General features: G+C 37.1%; 1 protein-coding gene across 1 annotated transcript in view; it reads left to right on the top strand.

The window, feature by feature from the left end:
* Nacalpha (nascent polypeptide associated complex protein alpha subunit) overlaps nucleotides 1-13562 on the top strand; it is a 68061-nt gene that overhangs the window by 22133 nt on the left and 32366 nt on the right. Inside the window, exons 2-3 of the mRNA XM_090399219.1 lie at nucleotides 3187-3255; nucleotides 13290-13384. Coding sequence (XP_090255345.1) covers nucleotides 3192-3255; nucleotides 13290-13384 — 159 coding nt within the window. The 5' untranslated portion in view covers nucleotides 3187-3191. The remainder of the gene's footprint in view (nucleotides 1-3186; nucleotides 3256-13289; nucleotides 13385-13562) is intronic.

Here is a 13562-nt window from a genome sequence, read left to right as displayed (position 1 = left end):
ATAATAGAACAGTAATGATGTTGGGAAATGCTCATCAGAATTCTTTTGTTTTAAATGTTACATGGTAATCAGCATTCAATTTGATAAATTATGGAAACTTACTGTGTTAAGAATAATTATTCTTAACATGGTAATTTCCTTAATTTATCAAAATGAATTTATTTAACTTACTACTGAATTTATTTTATTTTTTTCAAAATTCCAAATTTATTTCAGTACATTTTTTAAAAATACGATTTTGTTTCTTCTGTGCTTCATACATATTTTTGTTTCTAGTGGTATTTAGTGTAACATAGCATGACTGCATGTGACCGAGTAAGTAATGGTTATCTATGTGTTTTGTAAGCAGATAAGGAATGCATTTTCCTTTTAGGTAGTAGGTCGACATATAGATACATTGACTTCGAAGTGTTTAAAATTTTTCCAATTAGGGAGTAAATCTTGGAATAGTAAGTTTATTGGAATATCTTCAGTAATAAATACAGTCATCCCGCGACTTATGTCCGTTTGAGTTACGTCCTCTCGGAGATACATCCATTATCCTATAAGGAAATAAATAACATTTTCAGCTATATTTTCGAACAAGACGCAAGCAAGCATAAGATAAAGCACACACAGTGGCAACAGCGCTTTCAGCAGCAACCTCCCTTGGCAGTCGGCACGTGTCTTCAACAGTTCCTCTGTTGATTTTGTGTTTGAGAAATGGGTTATTTGTGTATTTATCATTAAATATTTTGCGATATTTTGTGCAACATGGCCCCTACACGCACAATCAAAAAACCTAGTGAAGAATCGCAGAAAAAGAGGTGAGCAACTGATCTTGAAACGAAGTTGAAAGTTATAAAGCGACATGAAGCTGGTAAGTCCATCAATGTGATCGAACATGACTTCGGATGGTCTCATCTACAGTGACGACCATCTTGAAAAATAAGGATAAAATCGTAGAGGCTGTGCAAGGATCTGCTTCCATTAAATCGATGATAGTGACGAAGCAATGACAAGGTCCTATCGGTGATATAGAAAAGCTAGTTGCATCATGTATAGTGGACCTGAACCAAAAGCGCATACCTCTTAGCACTGTGATCATAACCGCTAAGGCACTAAGTCTTCAACATGTTGAAGGAGAAAGCAGAACCCGATTATGACTATAAATTCAACGTTTCTTCCAATTAGTTCATGAGATTCAAGCAGCGTTTTGTACTGCATAATGTGAAAATGTATGGGAATCTGCAAGTGCTGAGAAGGCTTCAAGGAGTTTGTGGAAAAATTGGATAAAATTATTATGGAGGAAAATTATTTGCCACAGTAAATATTTAATATGGATGAGACATGCTTGTTTCGGGAAAAAAATGCCCGAACGGACATTCATCCACAAAAAGCTAAAATCTATACCTAGTTTCAAAGCTCTTAATGCCCATATTAAGATTCTGTTACGGGTAATGTGGCTGGATATGAACTGAAACCATTTGTGATATGGCACAGTGAGAATCCACAAATCTTCAAAAACATTAGGAAGCATACTCCCAGTTCATTATCAGAGCAATAAGAAGTCATGGATGACTCAAAAATTGTTTGAGAATGCCTTAATGAACTGTTATGCAAGTGAAATAAAAAGCTATTGTGTGAAAGAAAATAGAATTTAACATTTTATTAATTCTAGATAATGCTCCAGGTCACCTGTCTTATAGCGGTGATCTTCAAGTTCAAGGTCATGTTTCTCCCTCCAAACACTACTTCATTGATCCAGCCGATAGATCACAGAGTTTTTGCAGTGTTTAAGGCTTATTATCTATGGAGAACTTTTTCAGAAGCCATTTCTGCTACCGAAGGAAATGACCAGACTCTCATACAATTCTGGAAAACATTCAATATTTATATTGCTGTGGCTTGGGATGAAGTGACCTCTCAATGTATGAATGGCATATAGAAAAAGACATTAGAAAAGTTTGTGCATGATTTTAGAAGTTTGTAATAGTGGGCCTGGCAAACACTCTGAATCTCGAAGTGAATGATGACGACATAATTCACCGCATAGAACATTCCCCTGAAGAGTTGATCAACTGGAGGAACACGGTTGCAGAAGAGTAAAAACAAGAATAGGAAGAGGGAAAAGAGAAACAGGAAGAGGTAGTTGAACAATTTACAGTGAAGGGTCTTGTAGAAATGTTCTTTGCAGTTAGCGATCTTAAAATGGCTGAAGACATGGAACCCAATGTTGAAAGTTACTTAATAATAGAAACGAAAGTACATGATGTGTTTGCTTGCTATGAACAAATTTATGATGAAAAGAAGAAGAGGAATAAGCAAAGCACATCAGACATTTTCATCAAAAAAAACAAACAAAGACTACGTCACAAGAGCCACAGCCTGATCGTTCACACAGAGAAGGTAATGATGTGATTCTGGAGGAAGATTTGGGTGATTATTCTCCTGTTTAAAAAGGTTTAAAAATTAAAATGACTGTATACTTATTAAGGTTAAATCCCTATAACTCTGTTGATTTATTGTATCGACTTAGGTCCAACTTGACTTGCGTCTTTCTGGATGCAATGGAACCCGGACATAAGTCAAGGGATGACTGTATTTGACAAAATTAATGCTGAAAAGTTTTAAATTCTCCTTTTGTTGTTTTTCTTTCAAGTACATGTTTATAAAATTAACTTGTTTATCATTATTCTTATTTTATATAGGATGGTGATATTGCCATGTTTACCAATTTGCTAAGTACCTGTAAATAGTGATAAACATGCAATAATCATTCATGAAATTTATGGATGCAGTGTTTTAATAACTATTACAGAACATTAAAAAAACAACAAAAAAAATTTGTTGGTTAATTTTGCATAGTTTAACGAGATGCCATTTATTTGAAAATAGTCAAAAAATACAGTATCAAAAATTCGGTCACATGACTTGGAATCAGTTTTTTTCCCCCCCAACTGTTCAGCATTCAAGGGTTAAAAATAATAATTTTCAAGTTGCAGTATTGTTCCATAGCATATCTGGATTAAGTTAAAACTTGAGATGCTTGGTCTCTGTTCATGTGCACATTACTAAACTACTAGATGTGGCTTCATTAATCATATATGCTTTCTCACAGTTTAATTGATTTAATATATATATATAATAATAATAATGTATATGCTTTCTCAGAATTCAACTGACTTAATATTAAAAATTCTGTAGATATCATGCCACAGTTAAGTGTTGCTGATATAGAACATGCTGAAGACAAGACAGAAAAGAATGAAGATGGTAAGATTTCTTGTAGTTAATCTGGATTTTAATTTATGATGATAATTAAGGCTTTTTTTATATCACACATGCAGGTTGCAGAACTTGTGACACTGATGCTCTCTTTAGGCAAGGGTTAAGGGAGAAGAAACGTATAGATATTTTTCATAAGGGAGGTTCCAAGGAATAGAGACAGATGGAATGAAAGAGGAAGTAGAAATGCAGGTGATAAGGACTACTCCTTATGCTCCATAACTGATGAAAGAGTTATCCATTTTAGTTAAGAAGATAATTTTCAATATGGAGCCATTTTTATGCAATTTGCTATATAATGCTAGTTACCTAATGAAATTGCTACCAGTAATCTGGTTTGGGTATCAGATTAATGATGCTAGTATGTGCAAGGGGAGGATACTTAGTTTCAAGTGGATAAGCTATCCACTCGGCCAACCAGGCTGGCAATTTATGAAGATCAGCCATGCAAGAATTGAAGATATAGGAAGCCAGGAGCTTGGCTTTTTCTATGGGTGATATGCAATGTCCAGGTGTAATAGCAGTGTACAGAAGTTTTGCCCTATGTTTGACTAGAGACCAAAGATAGGCTGGACAGGATTCATGTTTCCTCTTTTTAACTTTATCATCAGTTGATAGCTTTCTTGTAGCTGTTCTGAGCTTTGGTATAAGCATATGAAGATGTAGTTTTGGATGTAAGCCAGCTTTAGTGTGCTTAGTTCTTCTCATGAACAGCCTTGGCACATCTTTGAGAAAACAGGCTTAGATAGGGGACAGGAATTTAGACTGGAATGGGGAATAAATGTTTCCATGTTGGTAAGAATTATTTTGGTGATAAGAGGAGCTTCTGAAAAGTAAGGTCAATTTTTTTTCTTAATAATAGTGAAAGAGAATGAAATAAAACATGGACAGATAGACCCATTAATAACGCTCAAAAAGACTGCCATTGTAGTGCAACTGTTGCCTTACAGCTAATTCTAGTTGGAAGATGGTGGCTACCATGCACGTGTGGTCCAAAACAGGTGTCTGTGCTGTTATCCATTTTTTTTGCAAGTAAAAGGGGCTTTGCTGAGTGACATTCACCATAAACTGGTTGTTGTGTATGGCAAAACAGTGATGTCCAAGAAGCAGGTGTGTTTTTGGTGCAATGAATTTAAAGCAGGCCATGTGACATTGAAGATCGGGTGGGAAGGCCTTCATCAAACAAGACAGAAGACAAAATTTTGTGCATTAAGGCCATTGTTCTTGAAGACTAGCGAATGAAATTGTGGCGGTGGTGAACATGAGAAAGTCTTGTTTACGAAATTATTCATGGCGTCCTTGGATTTCATAAGGCGTACTCCTGCTGGGTGCCTTGACAATTGTCAGAGGAGCACAAGACAACATACATGCAGATGTGACTGGAAAATCTTGTGATACAGCAACAAAGGTGAGGATTTTCAGTCGTCGGGTCACAGGAGAATGAAACATGGGTTCATCACTTTACCCTGGAGAGCAATCAAGACTTCATGATCTGGAAACATCCACAATCTCCTGTGCACAAAAAATTCAAACCTGTTCACACTGTCTGAAAAATCATTACCACAGTGTGCTAGGATCACCAAGGCATTCTGTTGGTGGACTTTGCTGAAGGGAAGAACAATCATTGCACAGCTTTGCTATGCATTGTTCGACAAACTGAAAGCCAGCATTTGATGCAAACAGTCAGGGCTCCTGACAAGCAGCATGATTTTGGTGCACAACAGTGCTACTCCACGCACTTTTCACACCACTTGCAAGTGGTTGCGCTGTTATCGGAAACTCTGCCACTTTCCCTTACAGCCCAGACTTGGTGCCTTCAGACTTCCATTTGGTCGGTGTCCCCTCAAAAAACACCTTTCAGAAAGGCATTTCAGTACAGATGAGGAAGTGAATCAGGTGGTGTGATGTTTGTTACTGGGTGTGGGCATGGACTTCAGTACTGGTATTGATAAACTCATCTGTCATTGGGACAAGTGCATGAATAAATATGGAGACTTTGTGGAAAAGTAGTGCATGTTCACTTATGTCTTGGTGAATAATTTCAACATCTTATTATTAAACATTAAACATCCTAGAGAACAAAAGAAACAATCTAATCAAAGAAATGACACATAATAGTTGCAAAAGATCACACATTGTCTCTTGCAGTGTGTGGGTGTGAGCAGTTATGTACGTGTTGCTCCATTGGGGAAAAGATCTGAAATGCTTAGAGCATTCACATCATACTTAAATAGGTCTAGATGACTTGGAAATGTTAAGAATGATCACGTTACTGTTGACTTTGAAAGAGGGAATAGTTGATGGTGATGGAATAGTTTAAATGGTAGGCTTTTGTGGGGTGAATAGGGTGAATATAGTGATGTAAATAAATGCTAGATGAGTATGAAAGATTTACATAATACAATTTATGTAAAGTACATTTTGAGTACATTTGGAGGCCATCAAGACTAGAAGACTTATTGATCCACATTATTCAGGATTATTTTAAATGAGTTTCTGGCAAATGACCCGAGGAGGCATAGATTTAGCAATTCCTATTATAGTATGTAATCTTGTCATCTGTGCAAGAGAAGAACAATGTCAGGATGTCACTATTGTGTTTGAGTATTGTATAATAGTTAAATTTTGCATATTCCATCATTGGGGTTTGAAATAAGTTAATTATTACTGCTGTCTTCTGCATATCTCTTTTGTGTTGCCATGTCAAGTCTGTTATTTTTCAAGCTCTGCTTATGAGATAGCACCTGCATGCACTTTATTTTCACAATTAATTGGTACCTCGAGGTACCACTGAGTAGCCTGTAAAGATGAAAATCATTGCTTGTGTTGTATCATATCCTGTCATTGGACGTATTTTATTACAACAAAATCAGTAATAATCAACAATACAGGCATTTGTAATGACCAGCATTTCCCATAGATGCTATGAGTAAGGTAAACATATTTAAAAAAATATATATATATTTACTGAAATAAGAGCCAACAGGCTTCACTTCGGCGAAGTGAAATATTCAAAATTAAGTGGATATTGAATACCACATTATATCTTAGCCGAATAAGAAACTCAAAGATAGGAAATCTAATCTAAGAGTTTCATGCTGAATATAGAAAACTGTATAAAGTTTGGCAAGACCAAGCGTAAGCCAACACCTGGTAGTGCAAAGCTCCACCTTTACTACAAGTTGTCCAGCATTGCACTACCGGGTGTTGGCTTATGCTCAGGGCCGGTTTTATCACCAGGCAAACCTAGGCAATCACCTGGGGGCGCTAAGACTTCGGTGTGCCAGATTTTGCTATATAGTTCGGGGAAAATTTACAACCTTCGAAAAAAATTAGTAAAACCTCAATTAATAATAAAAAATTGAAATAAGTCGAGCTGTTCTGGTGCTCGCTGATGATCCTACATTATTTTCGCCTTGCTCTATTTCTTCCACTCCCCTGCTTTTTGTATACTTAACCTCAAGTGCAGAGATTTTTCCTCCTTCTGGCATCTGTCCCAAGATGAGCGGGGAATGATATTATTTTTTTATAACAATCCACATGCGTAGGTGTACGCGTGCTTATGTGAGTATGACAAAATATATAGAGAGAGACAATGTATAGGGGTGCCTAAATTTTCTTTGCTTAGGGGCATCAGATACTCTTGGACCGGCCCTGCTTATGTTTGGTCTCGCTGAACTTTATATAGTTTTCTATATTTGACATGAAACTCTTAGATTAGGTTTCCTATCTTTGAGTTTCTTATTCGACTAAGAAATAATCTGGTATTCAATATTCACTTAATTTTTTAAAAAAATATATATTACCACATGAAACAGAAGAGCCATTATGTAGATAAAACTGATGATTAAACTCCTCTTCTGCTTTTTTTTTTTTTTTTTTTTACTCATCTAAAACTTCTCACTGGTCACATGAGTGAACCAGTGTATTTTTCAAGCCCTGCTTATGAAATAATGACTGCATGCACTTCACTGAATATTGTCCCTGGTGATGCTAATTTGATTTTGAAATATAGGAAATAATTAAAGTTGGTTCTAATACTACACTTCCATTTATGATACATTGAGTGATTTCTTAACTCCTCTAGTGAATATCACTATCCTCTTCGTTCCACTAAGAGGATTTGCTTTCATTTGTGCCAACAGGGGTATAGAAAACACTCCTGGTTCCATTGAATTGCAGTAATCTTTTACACATCAGAACATTTTTAAAATGAAATTAAAGTGTACAGAATGATACGTATAGTTCTGTGTAATATTTATTATTTCTTTATATTACAGTACCTATAATATAATGTGAATTAATAAAAATGCATGAATATTTTTTTAACTTAGATTATTATAAATTCATAAATATTAAACTTGTCAAAAAATTTGAAAAAAAGTGTGTGTATATATATATATATATCCTGTATATTAATATATAATTCCCATTACATGAATGTGTGCAGTATTTATATTTATATTCACAAGTTGAATAGCTGTTAGCTTTAATGTAAATGTAAGTTTCTCTGGGAAGTTTTTGGTATTGAGACCACATTATTATGTAATTAAAGAGTTTAATGTTTAATAAAAAAAAAATAAGCACTAAAAACCTGACAAGTTTCGTAAGTCATATGATTTTCATCATCAGGGGTACTGGTACCTAAAAGTTTTTCACAACAAAAGCTTATTAACAATTAATTACATATATTAGATAACTTCAGAACTGTAACATAATTGATAAACCAGAATACCAATGGCAAATTTGTTACTGTGTGCATGTTGGAGCATTGCTAGTTGTTGCTATCATGTTCTCTGGTATTATGCATCTTATATCCTAGATCTGTGGCAGTTACATGTTTGATGAAAGTAGCTCATATGTGATGTAAAATTAAGCCTTGATTTTTATTGCATTATGTAGAATCCAAAACATTTGAGAGGCTTCTTTAAATTTTCTTGTAAAGCAGTTATGATCAATATGATATTTTTGTTTGTTTCTTTCCCAAGTACTTGATGGCCAGTAGTCATTGTTTGAAATGCAAGGCCTGATTTATTCTCTTCTTTTTTCAATGTCCTTTACATGTTCAGACATGTGGATCTCTTCCAACCTTCCTGTCTGGCCTACATAAGAGATGCCAAAAGAGCAATGAATCTCATAGTCAAATTCTTAATAATCTCCTGCAACTCCCTTAATTAAACAAGATTTCAAGAATGCAATCACATTGCTTTACATCAAGAATGTCACAGTCAAAGTGGTTGTGTTGCTCTTAGGGTACAATGTAAAAGTGACTTTTTTACCTTTACAAACAAAGATCAAGAATCCAACATCCACCAAAACCTTCACATCTCATTCCATGAAAAAACTAGGCAGCTATGAGATTCATTGTTGTGGCATTTGTTATTATTACTACCACGGGCTACTCCAGGAGTCCTTAGACTCATCGAGGGAGGCCCTAAACATCATGTTCACACAGCTGTTCAACATTCTCACAGTATCTATCATACCTTGCCTTGAACTCGCTCACTGTCATAGCACCCACAACAGACTCTGGCAGCTTATTCCACTCATTTACCACTCTAAAAGTAAAGAACCCAGCTCTAACACCCCTACTAACCACGCTCTTGCCCAGCTTCCATGGGTGTCCCATAGTTCTCCCACCACCAGTCCTGATCTCAAAAATATCATCTGAATTAATCCTATAGAATCCTTTTAGCAATTTGAATGTCTCAATCATATCTCCCCTTTTCCACCTATCAACTAGTTTCTGCAACCCACAAATCTTCAACCTGTTCTCATATGGTTCATTCCATAGACCTGCTATCATCTTAGTCACTCGCCTCTGGATCCTCTCAACCTCCTCCCCATCAAGAAGGAACCGAGGTGACCAAATCTGGGCACAGTAGTCGAGATGAGGTCTTATCAGGGCTCGGTACAGAGGTACAATAACTTGTTTTTCTCTGCTCGTCAAGGTATTTTTCAACAACCAAGTGAGTTGATGAGCTGATTTAGCTACTTTCGCAATGTGCCCCCTAAACTTCATCTCCCTATCCACCAACACTCCCAAGTCCCTGGCCTCATCAATCTCTTGGAGTACAGTTCCACCAATGTGGTATACTGCTGCTAATCTTTTCACTCCGAAATGCATAACCTTACATTTTGTCACATTAAATTGACATCCATTCTCCTTAGTCCAGAACTCCAATCTATCTAAGTCATCTTGCAAGACTTTGACATCTTCTGCATTCACTATCGCCCTACCCAACTTTGCATCATCAGCGAACAAATGAACTGTCCCACTTAGACCCTTCCCTATATCGTTAATGAACAGATTAAACAGCAGTGGTCCAAGAACAGAACCCTGTGGCACACCACTAGTCACAGGCCGTTTTTTGGACTCTACTCCTGAATAAACTACTCTTTGATATCTCTCCATCAACCACCCAGCTATCCATCTCACCAACCCTATATCCATTCCCATATGTTGTAGTTTACGGATTAGAATTCCATGTGGTATCCTGTCAAACGCCTTTGCCAGGTCCAGCAGTATCACTGTAAACCCATTTCCCTTATCCAGTTCAGCCGTCACCTTGTTATAAAACTTGAGCAAGTTACTGAGGCATGATCTACCCTTCAGAAAGCCATGCTGTCCTCTGTACAGTATCTCATTTTCATCAATCCATTCCTGTATTTTTCCCTTGACTACTTTCTCCAAGACCTTGACAATGACTCCTGATATGCTGATCGGTCAGTAATTTGCAACCATAGTCTTGGATCCTCCTTTATGCAGTGAAACTATTTTCCCCCTCTTTCCACGCCTTCGGGACTAAGCCAGACCTGAGACTCGGATTAAACAACATGGTCAAGGGCACTGATAATTCATTAGCCGCTTCATGCAAGACCCGTGCCGGTATACCATCCAATCCCACAGATGTATTCACATTAAGGTTCTGTAATAGACTATTCACCTCCACTTCATTCATCACAATTCCCATATAAACTAATGGTTCCTTCATTTTTTCAACGTCACCACCTGGATGATATACTTTTGCAAAGTGCGTGCTCAGTAACTCCACTATATCGACTGGTTCAGTGAACTCTTTACCATCGTTATTCCTTAAAATCATTTTGCCATGTACAGTTTTTTTCTTGCTTGCAGCATATTGAAAGAACTGTTTGGGATTCTCTTTTGCTTGCATAGCTAGTTTCCTTTCATAATCGGCTTTTGCTGTTTTTACCACACTCGTTACCCTTCTGGCCTGTACTTTATACCGTTCGTTATACCGTTTTTGCAGCTCAAGCTTAATGGTGTTATTCATCCATTTAACCCCTCCTTGTTTCACTATTCGGACCTTAGGTATACAATCAGCCATAACCTCCTGTAAATGCTCTTTGATCACTTCCCATGCTCTATCGACGTCCAGCCCTTGCAGTTGTACATGCCATGGCACTGATCCAAGCAATCCCCTAAGCTTGTCATACATGCCAGCACGGTAATTCCACATATACCCTGTCTTAATCACAAATTTCACACCTTTAGCCACCTCCCAGGTCAAGACCTTATGATCACTCTCACCAATAGGTGGCAACATGGTCATATTCATTACAGTCCAATTCTCAGATACTATTACCAGGTCAAGCACTCTCACACCCCTAGTATTTTCAATTACATGCTGTTTCAGATAGTTATCCCTTAATAATTGAATAAAATCCATTTCCTTCCTCACATGTGTCCTCTCCTCCTTCCAATCAATGTTACCATAGTTGAAATCCCCCATAATAATTACCCTCCTTCCACTCATTTCATCAATTTGTTTATGCATACCATCTCCACCATCTATTCCATCACCTGGTCTATAGCAGCACCCAACTGTATATTTTATTCTGCCAGTATCAATCTCACACCAAATAGCCTCAAATGAGCTCCTTTCACTATCCTGCAATACTTCAATTCTCCTTGGCTGCAGTTCATCAGCTATCATCAATAACACCCCTCTCCCAATTTTATTCTCTCTGTCCCTCCTAAACATACTATAACCTACACATTCTATCCCACTAACTATATCATCTTCCGTCAGCCATGTTTCACTAATGCCAATAACCTGTGGCCAGGAAGAGCCAATCAAGGCCAAAAATTCTTCCTTCTTGTTCCTAATACTCCTGGCATTAGTATACATGAATTGCAGTGTTCCCTTTGTCCCACCCCTATCTTGATGCGTTATTCTAAATATCCCATTCCCATTTTTTGTCCTTATTGCTGGCTCAGGTACATTATATACATTTTTACACTCAACTGTCTCACTGATGTCTGGATATCCACTTCCCCCCCCCTCCTTGGTAGTTCTAGTTTCCTTGGTTCTGCACATCCATTTTCACTTCATTCAGCAACACTTTTTCCAGTCTCTGCACATCAAGTCCATTCAAATGCAGGCCATCCATCTTGTATAAGTCCTTTCGCCCATCAAACTCATTCCACACGTCCACAAATTCCACACCACACCGTCCGCATAACCTGCGCATAATATCATTTGCGATTATGGCCCTCCTTCTAAACTCCTCTCTGTCATACCGCGGTAACAGACTCACCATTCTAACTCTGTCACTCTTTTCTTTCGCTACCTTTAACAATACTTTCAAGTCCTCTCTCATAAAAAATTTATCACCTTTCAATTCTTTCGTACCAGCCACAATTGTTATTTCTTTCACCCTCTGTTTTTGCACTCTAATGCTCTCACTTACATCCTTAAATTTCGCACCCGGTAAGTACGATTTAGTTACACTCCCATCTATTACTCCTCTTAATAACGAGTCACCATACAACACTCTCTCCTTCATTTCGGAAACTCGCCCACGCTGCTTATTTACGTTAGCCGAATCACTCTGGAAAGAGTTTTGCAGGTGCTCTAATTGCCGCTGCGCATCTTGTATCACTGCGCGCAGCCTAGCGATCTCACTTCCTACAAATAATTCCTCATTTTTTTTATCATTCAAACCATTTTCTCTTTCTGTATAATTGCTCTCACTCTTTCTTAGATCACCGCTCACATTGCCATCTTGTACACCGCAATTCCCTATCGAGCCACTATTTTCACTCGCATTCTGGCTTTCTTCAACCGTAACTGTCTCACAACCTGACACATACTTCAACTCCTCACTTTGCATACACTTTCTACACATTCTCCCACCACTATCACTTTCAATCCATACTCCAGCCTCATTCGGGAATGCATACATTCCACACACATCACATTGGACAAATTCTCTCACATTATAGTTTTTGAACAATGGTCGTATTTTTGGACGGCATTATCTTACGTCGCATTGGCGCCATATTCAAATATATGAAACGTATCGTTAAAGACTATATTAATTTACGGAATTTACACCAAAATCACACAGACACAACAAGCTACCAAATTTAGACAATATTACGTTATGATTTTTAACATATATTCTAATTTCCATCCAAAATTGTACTTAGCTTTCGGGAGCTCCCTGAAAACACGACCTTTCTTCTGTCTTCTGTTATGTAGGCCAGGCAGGAAGGTCAGGAGAGATCTGACCTTCACAGCACATCTTCACACAGAATCTTAAAAAATGTTCAGTTTCTGAAGGAAAAAAAATGCAAATTTCTTTAAACTTTCATTATTATTATTATTTTTTTTTTAAGTCACTTCAAGCTAATGTCCCCATTAGCTTGAAGTGACTTGGGAAAAAAAGCCACCACTTCAGGCTAATAATATTTGGATTTCAGAACAGCCCACCCACAACATATATTGTGGATTTATGTTTTACAGGTAGGATGCATATAAAAAAATGCTTAACTAACTAAAATAAATTGCTCAGTTTGCAGATGCTTTATAAATATTTTTTATAATTCAATTTGTTACGTTAATGTTAGACCCTAACATTAACATTACATTAAGGTTAGGGTCTAGCATATTTTTTAGTAACTTCTATATGATTGTTGGTTGTAGCTATATTTGAACATCTTTATATGTATTCTGTATTAACCATATTGAATCAGTATATCATTCTTTAAGTTCACAGATCTGACACAGAATCAGAAAGTGATGATACAACACCAGAATTGGAAGATCCTGAGGGTACTCCAGCACAGACCAGTGGTCAGAGTCAGGTAAATGATACATAAAAAATTCACAAGTATATATATTCCTTAAATCTGTCAGTAGGGATTGATCTTTTACAGCAGTATAAATTAAAAATGTTCTTTTTTATGTTCTATCTATATGTTCACTGGGCATCTATGGATGCTGTATGGTCACTCTGATGCTTGTTGACGTGCTACGCCAGGC

This window comes from Typopeltis vanoorti, chromosome 10 (genome assembly GCF_054136105.1).
Source record: "Typopeltis vanoorti isolate ZY-2024b chromosome 10, IOZ_Tvanoo_1.0, whole genome shotgun sequence".
NCBI classification, from domain to species: Eukaryota; Metazoa; Arthropoda; class Arachnida; order Uropygi; family Thelyphonidae; genus Typopeltis; species Typopeltis vanoorti.
Note: the sequence above shows the minus strand (reverse complement) of the source record. Positions and strands in the feature narration are given on the sequence as shown.